Genomic DNA, 19597 nt, shown 5'->3' with positions numbered 1-19597 from the left:
TTACTGGAAAATTTGCGGTTCGCAATTCCCATGGAAACTTTAAAATCCGATAAGTCGATGATCATATTCATCATGGATTGAAAACTGCTACTATGGGCAAAACAAAGGTTCACAAATTCAAACCAAAATCCAGATTTATCCTTGCACTCGAGGATGTCCCTCAATACTCTGCCCCCGTGCTAGAGACATCCTCTTCCGCGCTATAGCGTGGACTAATGCCCAACAATTGGAATTTGGAACCCATTCAAAACTGAAACTGCTGGGGTTCATTTCTGCATTCTTCATCTTTTCTTCTCTCCCTTCAGTTACCTGGTGTTGCCGCAGCGAAACCCCTTGCAGAAGAATGGCGATAGCCAGGTACGTTGCATCTTCAACTCTCTCACAAATGCGTGCTCTCGCTCTGCTTTCTATCTCTCAGTCTCAACTCTACACTTCTCTACAACAACAACAACAAAACCCTAATCTCCCTCCCATTTTTTCTCTCATTCGTCATATATCTACCTCCACTAGTCTTTCCATTCGCCATAATACCCGAGCTGAAGTGAAAACAGAGCTAGACTCAAATGAGAGCTTCAATTTTAACCCTAACCTTAGAACTAAAACAAGAACTCCTATGGAGAAAGAGTTTGAGGCATGTATTGATAAATTAAAACCTAGATTCACTCTTGATGTGAACACGTAAATCACGAAGGCATCTATATGTTCACAAACAATGTTCGCACTCTAGGTACCGTCTCACACTGATAATACGATTGCATTGATTCCTTGGCTCAAAACCCTCGGGTTTATCATAGCCTCATCTAATAACATCGCGAGGGGCGTTTACGCAGGGGAAGATAAAGAAAACGAAGTATAAAAGTAAAACTCAAGGAGCGTTAGGCGAATATAAAGTGCTGAAATGTAAATAAGACTGGGATTTACGTGGTTCAGCACTAAGGCCTACATCCACGGGGTTGTTGTTTCACTATATACTTGATGGTTACAGGGATAATCGAGTGACTTTGGAGTTTACATAGGTCTGTATATTGTAAAGGACTAACTTACACTCACAATCTTTCTCTCTCCTTCTCTCCCTGATTTTTCCGATCCCCTCACTCTTGGTGGAGAGGGGGTATTTATAGGGTTAGAGTGTGAGACCCATTTCTGAGGGCCGTTGGAACCTTATCTTCTTGTGTTTTGTGTCCATCACGCGAAGGTCTTCGTTCATTACTTGATCACGCAGAGCCATCCTCGTTCGTTCCACGGGTTGATCGACACGTATACTGCTCAGAGTGTTTAATGCGGGTAGTTGAGGCGCCTGCTCGTGTCAGACAAGTGTCTTCTGCCCCTGTCACGTCCATGCCAATTAACTTTCTCTTCACCGTTGATCTTAGCTTCTTTGGGGATGAGATAAAGTAACTCTTCGAGAGTTATTTGGTGCTCCGCAGTACATCGTGTTTTCGGTGCATCTTTTAACTTCTGCCCTTAGATTTGTTCGGGCAAAGATCCTACGTCGCCGGGATAGGCTTCTTGGCTATGGGCGTGTGTCATCGTGTTTTGATGACTTTGCCTGCATGCTTTCCACGTATCTTCCTATATACACGTGTTCGATGATGAAATATGCACACACAATTTTCCCCTTTTCTTCGGGCTTGAATGTTTAGTGGGAGCATTGAAGAAAACAGACGTTACATATTCTTCCTCTCTCCTAATAACTTCTCCTAGATACTTGGGCATGTTTCTTATTCGTGCATTAACTGCTCATTTAATGGGCACATTTCCCATTCCTCCATTAACTTCCTTCTCTTTCTTTCGAGTATATTAAGGAGAGAAGAAGAATTAATTTCATTCTCCTTGAAAATTAATTTCATTCTCCCTAAAAATTAATTACATTCTCCCTGTCAGTCTTCCTTCTTTGTTCTTCAACCATTAAATTCTCTCTGCCTTAGCATTAATCACGCTCGCTTCTTCTTTGTTTCTGGTTTGTTGTCCTCTTCCTGCTGCTGTTTGTGGTGGTAAGATTTCTTTTCTTTGTTCCTGTTGTTTTAAGCTGTGTTGATTGTAAATTTTCTGCTGTTGATCGTATCGTAGCCTCCTATTTCTGTTGCTGTCGTCCCTTGTTTGTGATGAAGAACCTCTTTTAATGCTTGTATGCTAGTTTTTCCCTGTTCTTCGTCTCAAATCGAGGAGGCCATTGTTTACTTGTATTGATTGGACTTTTGAGTTTAGGGTTTTAGGGTTTTGGGGAATTTCAAGCATGTATGCTAGTTTTAGGGTTTCTGTGCTATGTTGAGATGGACTGCTAATTTTGTGGTTTTTTGATCTTTGGTGATGTCCTTGTGTTTGTTTCTAACTTGTTTATGTTGTACCTCTTCGCAGTCATGTCTGACCGTCCGCGGCTTCCTTATCAAACTCCGGGTTCTAGTCTACCGAGATCCCCTCCGCGCAGAGAGTCTCAAATGGATCCCCGTGGTATTAGAGTTTCTTCTTCTGTGGCGAAGGCCTCTCCTCCTAGGAAAGAGGGTCCCTCCAAAAATCCTTCCGGGTCTCGAAACGCTACCGATCGTGCGGTTTCTCGTCCTCGTGATGACGTTAGGTGTACGCAGACACCTCCTCGTGCTGTCGCCTTTGATGTTCCTCCTCTGCGTTCTGTAGTGCCCGTGCAACACCCTCTGCCGCCACCTCCAGTACTTTCTTTCAAAGGGAAGAACACCAAAGGTGGTGTCCCGAGAGCTGAATCTTCTAAGAATCCTTCTTTGAAAAGAAGAGCTTCCGAGGCTTTTGTTGGTTCATCCGATCCCTCGGAAGAGGATGAGGCTGCCCCGGTGATACGCAGCGTTTCGGTCAGCAAGAAGAAAGTTACGTTCAAGCATATTGACCTTGAAGTTTTCCAGGAAAAGCATGAGCTTCAAGCCTTCAAGGTTCGTTTCTATGCCCCTGAGGATGATATTACTTATGAGCTCATCTCGAAGTATCAGTTTGATGAGTTTCACTTGTTGACTACGGTTGGAGCCTACGAGGCGGGTCTTATGCTGCCGTTGTACAAGTATGGTGACTCCTTTTATTACGATGTTCTTGCTGGTCGTGAAGGATGTTCCACCAATACTCACAGTCGTTCTGTGTCGCAATTATCGGGGAATTATCTCTGTGCACTGAAGGAGTGTTATCTGCGGAGTAAGGGGGAGATGACGATGACGTGTTACGTTCCAAATCCCGCGGAGAGGGAATGGTATACTCCTGAAAACTTCAACAACTCCTTTGGTGATTACGTAAATAGTAGGAACCGTAAACCGTGGAGTGTTAGCCTTCGGAATCTCGCTGCTCCTCGGGGCGAAATTCGTCTGTTAAGTGAGGTGAGCGATGCCAAACTGAAGTATGTTCCATGCACCGAGGGGTCTAGTTAGCGGAAACGTTTTCCGGCACGTGAGAGGATCAAGCGTGACCATGATTATGAGTGGCACGCTACTGTTATTGAAATTGTTGGTCCTTGGGCGTACGGTTGGATTCCCGGTCCGCGCGGTTGGCGTCCTTCTGAGAGTAGCAGGCCACGTGAATCTCCTCCTGCTCGTTATGGAGATTTCTGTCCCTGGCGTTTAAATTTCGAAGGCATGAACTTTCCTTATGCCCTCGACGTCGTTGAAGGAGACGAGGAGGAAGGTTCTGGTGCTATACTTCCACCTAAGAGTACCACTACTGCCAAGGTATGCAGATTCTGGCCGCGCCTCTCCTCCATTTTAAAAATCAAACTGTTCGAGGAAAAAAATAACTCTTTTTGTGGAACGTGTTGGTTTGCAGGTGTCGAAGAAGAAAAAGATTGGGCCGAAGCAGTCTTCTACCATTGTGACGGGTGAGGCTGAGGTTCATGAAGAAGTTACCAGTCCGGTAAACGAAGAGTTTGCCGAGGATGAGGAGATTTCTGATGGGGAAGAACGCACTGATACTTCCCCTCTCAATGTCGAGGAGGAGATTGGTGCGGGTTGTGATGGTGATGAGGGGAGAAATAATGCCGCGGTAGCTGACGGCAGTGTTATCGCTGATATGTCTGTTCCTGCTGGTGATGCTGCGGAAACTCTCCCCACCATTTCTCAAGAGTTCTCTTTTGACAGGATTTATTCCGCAGGGTAACTCTTTGACGATGCTCTCGATTTTCCTGAAGACTTCTCTCTACTTCCCCCAATGATGATTGGGATGTGCTCGGGGGTTCTGGTAAGGAAGACGCTGCTGTTCATGATGGGGGCGCGGATGATCATGATGCGCATGTTGATGCCAAAACTTGTGCTGATGGGGCAATATCAGCAAAGGGGAAGTCCGTGGTTGACTCGCCTTCCGAGGATTTCCCTCATTCGCTGACGTTTGAGTGTGAGGACGCCATAATGGATTGGCTCAAGAAAAAGGGTCTGCTGTTTGTCCCTCATCCTGTCCCGGTGGTTTCTGGTGAAAAGGATTCCGATGCGTATACCCGTCGGATGATAAAACTATCTTCCAAGGCGCGGGTATCTAAGATGTGGGGGAAAAGCTTGAGTGTTCCCGAATCTACCCTCATATCGGAGCCTCCTACTTCTGTCGCGGATATGATGGCCATAGCCGATGGGTACCAATATGGTTTTCCTCAGCAGCGTGTCTTGGAGGTAAGTTTTCGTACATATCTCTTCGTGACGATTGAATCCTTCGGTGTAATAATGTTTGCCGTTTTGATGTGTAGATGATGAGGAGTGAGCATTATAACCATGTGCTGTATCAATTCTTTAAAGCGAAATCTTTGAAGATGGAGGCTAATCTTCGTCACAGAGAAAAGGAATTATCTGCGGCTGAGGTGGAAATAGAAGAACTGAAGAAAAGCCTTAAAGAGAAAGAAAGGCTGGGTGAAGCGGAGGCTGGTCTTCTTTCAGAGCTTGCTGCCGTTCGCGCTGAGTTAGAGCAAACTCGCGGCCAATTTTTCAGCTTTCACAGGTTTGGTTCTTTTTCCTATTTTACCCTCGCAGTGCGTCGTAATTCCTCTATATTACTTAGTTGTTCTGTCTGAGTCTCCCCACCCTATCTCCAGCGGGTGGCGTCCCCGAGCTGATATGGCTTTGAAACGAAAGGGCACGACAAAAATCTCGTATCAAAGAGCTGGTCGAGAAAATTAAGAGCGAAGCCAAAAAGTGGGACGCTCGGGCTGAGGGATCGCGCGCAAGGAATGTTCAAATGGTTGATATGCAGAATATGTATAACCATGACCGTACTTTGTTCAATGGTACGCTGCTGTGGACACATGAGAATCTGCGGGAATCCCATGAGCGCACTTCATTGTTGGAGTCTAGGATACATCTTCTGGAAAGGGAATTACGAAAGGCTTGCTCCCTTCCTTTTCCGGGAGTTAAGGAGAGCATGTTGTGTCTTACCAGAGAAAGGGACGATGCCCGAGCCGAAGTTAGGGCTCTAAGCAAAGCCCTTGTTGCGTCTCGCGCTGAAATAGCTCGCCAGGCTGAGTCTGAGAGAAATCTTGAAGTATGTATGTACAGACTTAGCAAAGGGGTATCAGAGATAAACAACGAAGTCAACCACCTTCGTCACATGGATTCGATGAAGCAGGTAGAATTAGATGCCAGTCAATTTACTCTCACCAACCTTCAACTAGATTATAAGAAATTATCCGCGGAATATGACCATCTTGATGAAGCGCGAGATGCGGTTGTTAATGAGTATGAAGAGGCTTCGGCTTGGGTCGAAGGTATAACCCTATTTCATCGAGTGTGATTGTGTCTTTTCTGTGCTAACTCCCTGGTGTTGTCTTTTTCAGAGCTCGAGGGACAACTCCGCGTTGCAAATGAAAAATTTGAAAAGGCTCAATCTTCCTTAGCGCATCAGGAAGATCAGACTAATCATTTTAAGAGCTTGGCAGCATCCCGCGAGGAGGCCATTGGTGCTGCTTCTAAAGAAGTGAATCGTCTATCTTCGTTGTTATCCCAAGCCCAACAGCGGAGGACAGTTATTATGCATAAGGCTCGGTGTCAATTGGCAGAGGATACAAACAAGATGCTGGAGAAGATTGAGCTTGGCCTTAAGACCGAGCATGGCCTCGTGAAGAGCTATCCGCGTCGTCCAGTACCTACCTCCTTGCCTGGATCCTCGGGACCCTCATCTGGTGGGAGCGTCCCTTCAACTCTTCGGAACAACCCTGCTGATGGGGCGGCATCATCTAAGTAGAGACCGCGGCATCATTATCCTTCCGTTAGATTTTGCTAGTATTTTGTAAAAAGAATATTTTTGATGTGTATTCCTTGTATTGGCCTTGCCGCTTTTTGTAACCAACCTTTATGAAATGGATCATTTTTTTGATATACCGAAGGGAGGTACCTTCGTGATCGTCTTGAGACCTGTCACCCCGCTGGCGAACCCTTGGCCAGAGGATTCCCAGACGGTGGGGGCCGAGGCAACGTTCTAGGATATGGGTTTAAAATATTTACATACACCCATTCCGTCGACCCGTTGCCTTAAGATTGGTTGGGTATCTCTTTCTGCTGGGTGCCTTCCCCATGGTCTTACACTTATGGACACTGATGGGGGAGCCCTGAGAGATTGTAGATTAACTACTTTCCCCAATATTGTTGATAGGTTTTGTTTACTTGAATTTTAGAAAGCTTGTTTGATTGATAGGTTGAGGCCTGCAATTCCTCGTCCAGAGATAGAAACATGTAGAGCGGTCACGCTGCCTTCTTCTTCTGGTCTTCTTCACGCAGATGCAAAGCTGCGTTGCTCCTATGGGTAATATAGTTTAAGCCACTTAGCATTCCAAGGATGCCGGAGGACCTCGCCTTTCAGATTGCGAAGGTAGTAGGAACCGTTTCCCGCAATGTCGTGTATTATAAAAGGTCCTCCCCACGTAGGTGCTAACTTTCCCCATCTCTTTTCTCGTTGATACTGTGGGATTGTTCTCAACACATACTGCCCCTCTACAAAATTTTGAAGCTTTACCTTTTTGTTGTACTCCCTTGCTAGTCTTCGTTGATAATTTTCCATCTTCTGCAATGCTACTTCCCTTCTTCCTTCTAGATCGTCCAATCTCTCTAACATCATGTCTGTTGTGAGATTTTTCTCCCATGCTTCGGTCTTTGTGGTTGGCATGAGGATCTCTGTTGGGATGACTTCTTCAGCTCCATAAGTGAGGAGAAACGGGGATTCCCCAGTGGCAGATCTTCTTGTTGTTCTGTATGCCCATAACACATTATGCAACTGTTCACACCATCGCCCCTTATGTTCGTCTAATTGTTTTTTGAGGATAAGGGAGAGGGTCTTGTTAGTGGCTTCCGCCTGTCCGTTGCTTTGAGGGTATATGGGGGTGGATTTGTTCTTCCTTATCTTGAAAGTATCGAAGAGCATGTCTATGTTTTTCCCCTGTAATTGCTTACCATTATCGGACACGATTTCTGCTGGTATGCCGAACCTGCAAATGATGTTCTGGAATATGAAAGTAAACACATCCACGCCTCTGATCCTGGCTAAGGCTTTAGCTTCCACCCATTTACTGAAGTATTCCGTGGCTACTATCAAAAATCGTCTTTTCCCTGACCCTTAGACGAAAGGCCCGACGATATCTATGCCCCATTTTGCAAATGGCCACGGGCTATCTACATAATTTAACATTGTTGCCGGCGCGTGTATCTTTTTGGCGAAGCGCTGACATTCTTCACACCGTCGGGACATCCTTGCGGCATCCTGTATCATTGTGGTCCAGTAATATCCTTGCGTTTTTGCTTTGTCGGCTAGTGATCTCATGCCGCTATGATTCCCTGCGTCACCATAATGGATGTCGTTTAGAATTCGATGCACCTCTTTCCGGGATAAGCAACGTAGTAACGGTCCGAGGAAGGATTTCTTGTACAGGACCCCATCCCGGAGATCATATCTTCCTACTTTGGAGAGTATTTTCCTAGCTTGTTTATGATCCGCGGGTAAGATTCCCTTTTCGAGAAACGCATGGATCACCATTCTCCAATCATCTTCGTTACTGAAGTCTTCGTCTTGATTTGCTCTTGACAGGATATCTTCTTCGTCAAAATCGTTATGGATGTCTTCTCCTACCTGGTCTTCGATATTTTCTTCCACTGTATCTTGATTGGTAGCGAAGGAGAATTGAGATGCAATCGAAGGCTCGTATACCCTTGTTATTTTAATAGCTTCGACGCTTTTATCCTTCAGCATGGATGATATATATGCTAGGGCATCTGCGTGCCTGAGATCCCTTCTGCATAAGTGCCGGAACTTGATGTTCGGAATTTGTGATGCCGATGTTTGGACCAAGGCCATGTAAGCTGAGAGGATGTCATCGTACACATTGTACTCGAGCCCTATTTGCCGTATGACAAGCTGCGAATCACTTGCCAGTCTTACATCGGTTACCCCCATTTCTATTATTACACGGAGGGCATGTACGACTGCCTCGTATTCGACGATGTTGTTGGTATGCTCTTTGAATTCTAACCTGAGTGCCTGTACAATCCTTTCTCCGGTTGGGGTGGTGATGACAATGCCTATTCCTGCTCCTTCCTTATTTTTGGAACCGTCGACGAAGACTTCCCATTGTCTTTGACTCGCGGGTTCGAGGATATCCATTGGATCCTTGCTTTCTTCCTCGACTTCTGGTATTCCCTTAATCTCTTTTTCGTTGTCCAGGGGGAGGTCTGCTAAGAAATCCGCCAAAACTTGGGATTTTCGAGAATGTTGAATTTCATGAATGATGTTGAATTGGTCCAGGTGGGTGTTCCACTTGGCTATTCTGCCCACTTTTCCCGCGCTTTTGAGGACTGCTTCCAGTGGTGCTTTGCATGGGACCCGGACGAAGTGAGTTAGGAAGTAGGTTCTCAGCTTTTGAGTAGCCCATACCAATGCTAGGATAAGCTGTTCGATCTTTGTGTAGTTCCTTTCCGCATAATTGAGGGTCTTACTGACGTAATAGATAGGCTGTTCTATCTTCGTATTGGTTTTGACCAACACTGCGCTGACTGCGTCTTCTGTTGCTGCTATGTATAATGCCAAAACCTCATCAGGATCCGGCTTCGGCAGGATCGGAATTGAAGCTAGGTGTTCTTTGATTTTTTGGAAGGCTTCTTCGCATTCTGCGGTCCATTCAAACTTGCTCCATTTTTTGAGAATATTGAAGAAATGTTTGCAATTTGTCCGAGGATCGGGCAATAAATCTGCCCAAGGCTGCGATGGACCCATTGAGTTTCTGCACTTCTTTTAAATTATTCGGGGATGGCATTTCTACTATGGCCTGAGTCTTCACTGGGTCTACCTCAATGCCCCTTTTTGTTACCAGATACCCGAGGAATTTCCCCGAGGTGACGCCGAAAGTACATTTCTCTGGATTCACTTTCATGTGATGTTTTCTCATTGCTTCGAAGATATCTCTCAGATCCTGGTGGTGATCTTTGCGCAGCTTACTTTTGACGAGCATATCGTCAACGTAGACTTCTAAGGTACTATCAATCCATGGCCTGAAGATAGCATCAACCATTCTTTGGTATGTTGCCCCTGCGTTTCGAAGTCCGAAGGGCATTCTAGTGTAGCAATAAAGGCCATGTGGGGTGTAGAACGCTGTGTGTGGCTGATCTTCTTCTGCCAGGGCTACTTGGTTGTAGCCAGAATGTCCATCCATGAATGACAGTTCTTCATATCCTTCTACTGCTTCTACCATCTGATCTATGCTTGGCAGGGGATAGCTGTCCTTTGGACATGCCTTGTTGAGGTTAGTAAAATCGATGCATATTCTAACCCCTCCATTTTTCTTAGGAACGACGACCATGTTAGAGATCCATGTAGGGTACTTGACTTCCTTGATAAATCCTGCGTCTAGTAGTTTCCGAAGTTCTTTTTCCACTGCCTTATGATACTCTGGTGCCACTTTTCTAATTTTCTGCCTGAACGGGTGTGTGCCTGGTATGATGCGTAGCTCGTGTTGGATTACTTTCGGGTCAATCCCCGGCATATCTCCTAGCTTCCAGGCAAATACATCCGCGTATTCTTTAAGTAATTTGGTTAGAGAATCTTCTCTTCTTTCGTCCATTATGGTCCCTACTTTGATCATCTTCGGGTTTTCTTCCGTTCCTATGTTGATTTCTTTTACGGGCTCTACTGGCGTGAACACCGGATTCGGGTCCCCGAGGACGGGGACGTTGTTTGATTGCTATTTGGTATGATTCTGTCCTTCGTTGGCTGCTGAAGTACTTGTCTTTGTGCTTAGTACATTATCATCTTTTGTCAAGCCCTTTCCTGTAGTTTCGTTGAGGAAAAGGTCTATGGCCTTCTCTTTCGCGGCTTCTTTATTTTTAATTCTTCGGGTTTTTCGCTGCTCTTCTTGTTCGTTGTTGATACGATCCTGAGTGGCTTGACACTCTCTTGCAGAGACCCGATCTCCCTTGATTTCCATTACTCCCTCAGGTGTTGGAAATCTGAGATAATGGTAGTACGTTTCCGCCACTCCCTTGAGTTTATGTAACCATTTTCGTCCAATAATGGCGTTGTAGGGGGATGGGGCGTCCACCACGCTGAATCGTGTTTCTAACTTCATGGGTCCATCGTCAACTTGCAACACGATGTCTCCCAATGGCTTTGTGGGTGTTCCATTGAATCCGTAGATGGTGTAATAAGAGGTCATTAGATGTTCTTCATGGAGCTTCATTCGTTTGAATGCGTCGTAGAATAGAACGTTCACTGAGCTTCCCCCGTCTATGAGGATTTTTTTAAGGTTACATCCAGCCACTGGTAGTGTGAGGACCAGGGGGTCGTTATGGTCTTCCATATCTTCTTCGATATCTTCAGCATTGAAGATAATAGGTGAGTCCATCCACTCTTCGTGCTCGTCCACCTCTATCCCATCGATCTTATACAATTCGCAGCGGTCTTCGAACTGCTTCCGTAACCTCTTTCCTATCTGTGCTGTAAGTGAGGGCCCCGCGGCTTCAGAACACGAGATGGTGTTGATTGTGCGGTTCCCTTCTGGAAGTTGGACTGGCTTGGTTCATTTGGATCTATCCTCGGCGACATCCTTTCGTACGTAATGTTTGAGCTCGCCAGCATCGATTAATTTTTGGATCATTATTTTGAGGTTTTTACATTTTTCGGTCTGGTGTCCGTTGAAGCAGTGATATTCACAGTAATCTTTAGACTTCTCGGTTCTCGGGGGCTGTTTTCCCTTAGACCATGGCCGCTCCAGGTTTTCCCTTCCTTTGATCTCGCAGGATCCGAGCATAGATAGCGTTGAGCTTCGTGTAAACTTGATCTTCGAATTTTCGGTCGCTTGTTCGTTGTTCATCCCTTCGTTCCTTCCCGTCTTCGTGAGGCCGCTCCACTGAACAATTCCTTTTGGCCCCATTGGTTTGTTCTGCTGAATTGGTACGATGAGACCTATGCGTGTACGCCCTCGGGTTTTCACGCTGGATTTCTTGAAGACGAGCGTGCTTTTCAATAATTATTCGAAGATCTCCCTCTGTCTTAGGCACGCTTCCATGAATCTCAACAAATAGTGGACTCATTCGGTCTAATCCCCACTTGTAGCAGTTGATACTTACCACTGGGTCCACACTTCCTATGGCTTGGAAGATCTTGTGCCATCTGTTAGTGTATTCCCTCGTGGTTTCCTTGTAGCCAATTGCCAGTGAAAAGAGCTTATCCATTCCGGTGTTAACAGTCTTGTTGTACATGTAAGTTCTTAAGAACTTTTCTGCGAGTTGGTCGTAGGAGTGGATGGAGTCTGGCGGCAGATTATCAAACCAAGACAATGCCGATCCCTTCAAGCTTGACGGGAAGTATCTACAGAGTACGACGTCGTTATGACTCCATCTAGCTAATACACGGTTATAATACCGAATATGTGCAACGGGATCACTGGATCCGTCATAGCATTCGAACGTCGGGACAGGGAATTTCAGCGGAATATGGGTGTTGGCCAGGCGATAAGTTAGGGGAGTGGAGTTAGCCTCTCTCATGACCTCTTCTAACCTTCCCCCGCCTTGTCTACTTTTTAATTGCCTGATCTCGGCCATCATTTCATCACGTAGCTCTTCCATCGCGCGGTGATGCCCTACGCTCTTCTGCTCGTGATAGTCTGACTCTCCGTCATTGTAATCTGGGTCAGATGCGCTACTTCCCCTAGCCGTGTCTCCATTGGATGCTACGATGACTCTTCGGTCTCGATTTGGTTATGGTGCCTTTGAATTTGCCTCATCAAGTTGCTGGCTGGTCTTCGTGCTTAGGGCAATCCGGTCTTTTAAATCTTGGTTTTCTCTGGCCAGCAGAACTACAACATCTGCGTAAACCTGCTGGCTTTTCTTCAATTCTTCAAGCTCAGCCATCAGTCGATGTGATTGGTTTGACCCCTGATTGGGAATCCCCACTCGTGCTACTACGGCCATGGTGCCGCCTTCTTCTATGGTTTGTACTAAAGGTGGTGGAGGTTCAGCTTCGATTGTTGGCAATTCCAAATCGGGCGGAGTGCCCACCGGCACAGTTTGATTCTGTTCGTTTGTTGGTGGCATTCCGAAGGTTGGCGGGTGCGCGAGTTGATGTGTTCTGGATTCATCCACCCTTTCTTTTGGTTGGTGAGATTGATTCGTAACAAGAGTTTTGCTGGCTTCCGCAGCCTTTGGGGTTGCCGCTGCCGTACTATACTTCGCTGCCGCTGCTCTGAGGGCCGCGGCTGCAACGGAGTTAGCGTCCATAGGCGAAGTGATTTCCGCAGTGTCCTGTCTCTGACTAGTTACTTTGGCTTTGTCTCCTTTCTGCTTGCTCCGGGTGATGACCGGGGTTGTCCTTGGTGCTTTTTTTGACGAGGCTTTGGATTTTCCTGCTTCCTGCATCTTTTCAATCGTGCTGTCGTTTTCTTTCTGCACAAGGGAATTTCAAACAACGAGAAACAGAAATGTCCGTGCGGATCGGGTTAGTTTACGAAATTCATTACTCCAAGACAGAAAAAAAAACTGCCCGAGGGCCACAGAGAACTTTTAAAAATGCGGGTTCATTGAAGGTATGTGGATACGTGAAAGGATCCCTTTGAAAATGCACGTAGATCTTTTTGACAATTTTCAAAAACCCATCGGAAAGACAAGTCCGTACGAGATCTAAAAAATGTAAATCCAAGGATCTAAGCAATAAATCTTTTAACCAGTTTGAATGACTTCGACAGATACTGCCAGAGCTAATGAAGTAGAGCAATCATATGCTAATTTAATATGAAATCACAGGATAAGATAAATCTTTTACTGGGACGAAGTCCCTGTTTCTAGCGCCAAATTGTGAACACGTAAATCACGAAGGCATCTATATGTTCACAAACAATGTTCGCACTCTAGGTACCGTCTCACACTGATAATACGATTGCATTGATTCCTTGGCTCAAAACCCTCGGGTTTATCATAGCCTCATCTAATAACATCGCGAGGGGCGTTTACGCAGGGGAAGATAAAGAAAACGAAGTATAAAAGTAAAACTCAAGGAGCGTTAGGCGAATATAAAGTGCTGAAATGTAAATAAGACTGGGATTTACGTGGTTCAGCACTAAGGCCTACATCCACGGGGTTGTTGTTTCACTATATACTTGATGGTTACAGGGATAGTCGAGTGACTTTGGAGTTTACATAGGTCTGTATATTGTAAAGGACTAACTTACACTCACAATCTTTCTCTCTCCTTCTCTCCCTGATTTTTCCGATCCCCTCACTCTTGGTGGAGAGGCGGTATTTATAGGGTTAGAGTGTGGGACCCATTTCTGAGGGCTGTTGGAACCTTATCTTCTTGTGTTTTGTGTCCATCACGCGGAGGTCTTCGTTCATTACTTGATCACGCAGAGCCATCCTCGTTCGTTCCACGGGTTGATCGACACGTATACTATTCAGAGTGTTTAATGCGGGTAGTTGAGGCGCCTGCTCATGTCAGACAAGTGTCTTCTGCCCCTGTCACGTCCATGTCAGTTAACTTTCTCTTCACCGTTGATCTTAGCTTCTTTTGGGGATGAGATAAAGTAACTCTTCGGGAGTTATTTGGTGCTCCGCAGTATATCGTGTTTTCGGTGCATCTTTTAACTTCTGCCCTTAGATTTGTTCGGGCAAAGATCTTACGTCGCCGGGATAGGCTTCTTGGCTATGGGCGTGTGTCATCGTGTTTTGATGACTTTGCCTGCATGCTTTCCACGTATCTTCCTATATACACGTGTTCGATGATGAAATATGTACACACACCTGATGAGGTTAATGAGGCTCCCAAATCACAATCAGATCCTGATCTTGCTCTGGATATCTTCAGGTGGAGTGCTTCACAGCGTAATTACAAACACAATCATATTACTTATCTTATTGATGAAGTACTTGCTGGAGGTTGTGCTGTTAATTTACCTCTTTATAATTATATGATTCAGTATTGTTGTTCGAGGAAACCCTTGTTCAATCGTGCATTTGATGTTTATAAGAAATTGTTGAATTCGAAAGAGTGTAAGCCATCATTAGAAACATTTACAATGTTGTTGAATGCTATACTTAGGAGATTCAATAAGTTAAATGTTTCTTATGTGTATTTGCATGCTGTCCGGTCGTTGCTTAAGCAAATGAAGATTTCAGGTGTGGTTCCTGATACAGTTGCGTTGAATTATATCATAAAAGTGTTTGGATATGGATGAAGCGATTAAGGTGTATCAAGAAATGGGGTTGTATGGATGTCAACCGAATGAGTATACATATAGTTATCTTGCAAAGGGTTTATGTGAGAAAGGAAGAGTAAGTGAAGGCATTGGTTACTATAAGGAGATGAGAGGAAAAAAAGGCTTAGTTCCTACTAGTAGCACTTATATGATTCTTATCTGTAGTCTTTCGATGGAGCGAAGATACGAAGAAGCTACTGAGATTATGTTTGACATGCTGAACAATTCTATGGTTCCTGATCTTTTAACTTATAAGACTTTACTCGAAGGAATCTGCAGCGAAGGAAAGGAGAATGAGGCTTTTGAGCTTCTGGAGGAAGTGCGAAAGAAACAGGGTGCAATGGGGGATAGAACATATAAGAATATACTAAATGGATTGCATTTTGTGAGTCAAGAGTAATTGATCAATTGTTAGAACGATTTTTATGTATTCAAAATTATGCTTCACTACTATCGTATTTAGATTTCATACCAGATTGTGATGGTTTTTGGATCCGAAGTGGTCGCTCCTTGTAGACGATTTTTAGGATTTTAAATCCTTGACGGACAAGCTTTGAAGGAGGCGATTAAATTGTTTTCACATGGAGAGTGGTTCTTGACCATGCCAGGCTTAATTTGTAATCTTGGATTGGGGGGGGGGGGGGGGGGGGGGGGGGTGGTAAAACAATGGGACAGCAGAATTACCATACTTCTGTTAGGTTTTTGTTGGATCTGTGCATATTCATGATTGACTTCCTGGTCTGCACGAAATGATGGCATCTACAGATGCTTTGGTCAGAGGAAAACGATCACTTGGGGTGGAATTAGGGTCTTGAAAGAATTTCAGCTACTAGGAAACGGATTGGATAGAAAGAAAAACTAATCCTTTCAGATCACTGAGTACAGTATTCTTTGTCCTCTAAAATAAGTCAAGGTTCTGGACGTTTCTTTCTAGCCTAATTGCTCTAACTGCGATGTTTCTTTTGGGTATCAGTTCGTGGACATTATCCCATTTTCTGCTAGTGGTTAATGATTTCTGAAAAGTTTATCCATGGTTTCTTTCCCACAGAATAGTAGAAGAATATGTTGGAATTACGTCTAATGCTCGAGGTCGAGGAGAATTATGGTGACCTATTTATTTCTCAAAGTTCAGTTTTGGTCTGTGTGTACTTTGAGGTCTGGTAATGACAAATGTCTTTTTATAAAGCAGCAATGTCTTTCTTTCTTTTTCTTCCCGATGGAACAGATGTGTGTGTCTAGTTTCATAGTTTGTGATACCATGATGTTGAAGATTAACCTTGTACTTTGTATCAAGTGCAAATAGAAAATGCATCACAGGTTTGCAATAAAGTGTGGATGCAGTTGTTTTGTCTCTTAAAAGATCAAAATGTTTATTCTTAAGCTAACAGGTGCTGCAACAATTATTACTGGGAAACATAACTAACTCCCTCCGTTCTTTTTTAATAGGCCAGTTTCTATAAATAAAAGTTTCGAAAGTCAAATGTTATTTTAATTTTTTGGGACCACTTTTCTCTTAACTTCTTTTGATGGCAAGTGTCATGTGGACCACTTCACTTTACTTCTTTTGCTAACAAGTGTCATGGGGACCATTTCACTTCACTTCTTTTATTGACAAGTGTCATGAGACCACTTTCAATGATTAGTTCTCTTAATTTCCTTAAATTTCGCTAAAAACAAAACTGGCCTATTAAAAAAGAACGGAGAGAGTATAAATTTGCAACTGGTTGAAATTGTTGAGATAATATTATTGCAGAGAGAGTTTCAGAGAAACCCCTTGTCTTGGAAGCTTTTGATGCAATCTTCAAACATTTCAGGTATAGTTTTGAAAGGAGGGAGCCCCAGTTGATGAATCTTGCTACAGTCCATGCTATGTGGATTATCATCTCCTATCCGGTCATCGTACCTACAATGATATAAACAACTTACATACATAGAAAAAGTTGTACCTTATATTAACAAATAATAGAGTGATATTGCTTTGTTCTTGATATTATGTGTGTTCTACTCACTTGTTCTCGAATGGATAGGATGGGTACTTGGACTTGAGCATTTCTATTATCTCTGAGAAGTTGGCCACAGAACTCGAACATATAAGCCTGCCTGATGCTTTGCTCTCTTCCATGGCTAAGATATGGGCAGCAACTACGTCATTGATGTGCACAAATCCCACGGTAAATTTTGGATAGTCGCCCTTGACTCCTAATCAAGAAATTGGGAAAGTTACTCTCTAGTAAAACCAGGCTTCAGGTAACATGAGATCAAGAGGGCATATATTATTGCAACCTTTAATGATCCCCAATATCAACTGAAGTGTGCTTGTTGGGGAGGGAGCAATCAAAGGACCCACTACGAAAGATGGGTTCACTACCACAAGATCAAGTCCGCACTCCTTGGCCAGTTTCCAAGCCTCTTGCTCAGCTAACGTCTTCGCGTAAGGATACCATAGCTGCAATTTAGTATATTAAGCAACAGTTTCTATTTTGTGCTAACTAAAATGTTGGTTTACGTCTGTGTTGGAGTGTAGAGTTTCTGTTGATTTGCTATTTGCTGCAAAATTGAGAGAAACTTACATTGTATTGTTTGCAGTACTCGAGGTCACTCCAGTGTGATTCATTTAGAGGGGAAACCTGTTGAACATCGGAGCGGTATCTCACAGCTGAACAAGAAGAGGTGAGCACAACTCTCTTAATAGAACTTGCTTTAGAGCATGATTTCAACACATTCCCTGTGCCCTTTATACTTGGATCAATCAAAGTTGCCTGTCAGTAGCCAACAACGGTTAATCCTACATGATAAGTCTTTCACATCAACTAGTAAGCATAGATTTGCCAGGGATTTGCCTGAATGTCATTGTTGTAAGGCACGAGGACAGGGGATGCTGTATGGAAGACACCATCTACGCCATTTACAGCATCATCGAAACTCCCGTCAACCATAAGATCAGCTTTAACCAGCTTTAGTCTCTCCTTAGCTCCAGCCATCTCCCAAAGAAATCCAACCTTTTCCACATTGTCTATCCAGGAAAATGTGAGAAACAAAGAAAGAAGACCAGAAAAACAAGATGAACCTCTACCTGTACTATATTATATTGTGCATCTCTTTTTATTAATAAAATGAATAGGTGAATGTTAGGGTCTGGTTTGGAAGTTTTTGAACTGGTCTGAGGTCAATGCAGCTCAAGTGGCAACAACAAAATAGTTTGTTATGGAGCTTGAACAACCATAAATGACTTGTCCGTTTCATCGAGGTCACTTTGTGAAAATTTCAGTGCTAGTTCCAGATGACTGGTCTATGGAATGACGGGCGGATCAATTAGGTGCAAATGCTTAAACAACAGTTTCTTCTTTTTTTTTTTTGCTTACTCTAGTGGGTCAGCTCTCATCCTGGTGCCTATCTTTTGTCTCTCGGGGAAGGGGACAACAAAACAGAGATAGTCCCATTCTGATATTAATACACCATACCAGTTATTATTATTGCGCAATTTTGACATGTATATCCATTTATTACTTCCATTTCTCACCAATCTCTCATATTTTGAATGATGAAAAATAAACCAAGAAGATTCTCATAAGAAGCAATATTACCAAAAGGAGAATAAAATAGCAAACCTGGGTCTCGCACTGTTGCTCTAACTCTGTGGCCTTTCTCCAGTAATCCTTTCACTATGTATGAAGCTATGAATCCAGTCCCTCCCGTTACACAGTATTCAGGCATTCTCACTCTCTGTGTTTGTTTCTCTGACTCTTCTTCCTCTCTCTCTTTCTACTTGACCACATAAATGGGATCTCAGTTACCACTTGGGAAAGTGATTCTTCGAATTAAATATTGTGTGTCTGAGTTGTTGGTTTGTGTTAGATGCATCACGCACTGTACTTCTCAATTAATTCAAGCTTTTCCGCACCAAAAACAAAAAAATAATTATTACTACTTTTTTATTCAAAGCCCGGGTTCTCTTTGTGTGAGTCAGTCAGGAGTCAGGACTCACTAAGCCCATTCCCAGTCCGAAGAGTAAGTAAGAGTAGAGAGGAACCATAATTTTGGGCATACCAAAATCTTTCAAGGCATACTGAATGAAGACAAAAAAAAGTTGTTGGATAGCAAAATCAGATAACCCCTTAACCCAAATTTTTTTTAATGGCAAATCTGCCCTTTACGTATTAGTGTTAATAATCTTGATTAGTGATTAAATATTTTGTTTAGAGATTAAGATAATTTTCAGAATTATAAGAGTTGTTTAGATGAAAAATATGAGGAAAAAAAAATCAAAGTTTTGGTTTGGTTAAGAAGGAGAGAAAGAGAAGGAGAAAGTGAGAAAATTTTAATTCTTGATTCAATGGAGGATGAGGAGGGTCATATATCATCTAAAAAACCTAGGAAAATACACATCAACTACACCAATGATTCCCAAATGGCTGATTTCTTAGATTATGAATCATGGTTCGGCGAAACAGGTTGAGGTTCGGATCACATCTATGAGCCGAATCTACCAATTGATGAACGGTTCGGCTTACTGAATCTGTTTACTGCATGCGCCGAACCTATAATTTCCAGTTCCCACCCTTTTGCTAGACACTAGTTCGGCTTATATGAAAGTTTCATAGTAAGCCGAACAACATCCTGAATAGCCCGGAATAGAATTATTACTAATTCGGCTTACATATCCAAATTCGTATGTGCCGAACATAATTTTTTAATTTCTGGGTTGAAATATTGTTACTGGTTCGACACATATGGAGAATATCGTATCAGCCGAAACCTCTTATGTTCAAGGTTCGGCACATAATATGATTATCGTCTGAGCCGAACATGAATTTGTTAATTTTTGGGTTAAAATATTGTTCGCGGTTCGGCACATATTGAGGATATCGTATAAGCCGAAACCTGTAAATGTTCATAGTTCGGCACATAATGTGATTATCGAACGCGCCGAACCTGAAGTACAAATGA

At 43.6% G+C, this 19597-nt stretch overlaps 1 protein-coding gene and 1 pseudogene across 1 annotated transcript; one reads left to right on the top strand and one right to left on the bottom strand.

Annotated features, from left to right (window-relative positions):
* Positions 1-14176: 14176 nt before the first annotated feature.
* Positions 14177-15050, top strand: LOC113272564 (annotated as a pseudogene).
* Positions 15051-16230: 1180 nt separating this feature from the next.
* LOC113273901 (tetraketide alpha-pyrone reductase 2-like) lies at positions 16231-18436 on the bottom strand. Its single transcript, XM_026523478.1, has 6 exons — positions 18259-18436; positions 17491-17663; positions 17221-17409; positions 16934-17096; positions 16660-16849; positions 16231-16553 (listed from the first exon to the last, which is right to left on the bottom strand). The coding sequence occupies exons 1-6, from the start codon at positions 18362-18364 to the stop codon at positions 16412-16414; spliced, it is 963 nt and encodes a 320-aa protein (XP_026379263.1). The 5' UTR covers positions 18365-18436; the 3' UTR covers positions 16231-16411.
* Between the last annotated feature and the right edge of the window lie 1161 nt (positions 18437-19597).

This window comes from Papaver somniferum, chromosome 4, assembly GCF_003573695.1.
Source record: "Papaver somniferum cultivar HN1 chromosome 4, ASM357369v1, whole genome shotgun sequence".
In the NCBI taxonomy this organism is placed as follows: Eukaryota; Viridiplantae; Streptophyta; class Magnoliopsida; order Ranunculales; family Papaveraceae; genus Papaver; species Papaver somniferum.
This window is presented reverse-complemented; position numbering and strand designations above follow the sequence as displayed.

Bases quoted from the DNA above. Each gene is read 5' to 3' on its own strand.
- LOC113273901 (XM_026523478.1), bottom strand. From the start codon at position 18,364: ATGCCTGAATACTGTGTAACGGGAGGGACTGGATTCATAGCTTCATAC. The intron at 17,664-18,258 runs GTTTGCTATTTT...TTTCCTGGATAG, and splicing joins AGCAACAGTGCGAGACCCAG to ACAATGTGGAAAAGGTTGGA. The intron at 17,410-17,490 runs GCAAATCCCTGG...GGCTACTGACAG, and splicing joins CTTACAACAATGACATTCAG to GCAACTTTGATTGATCCAAG.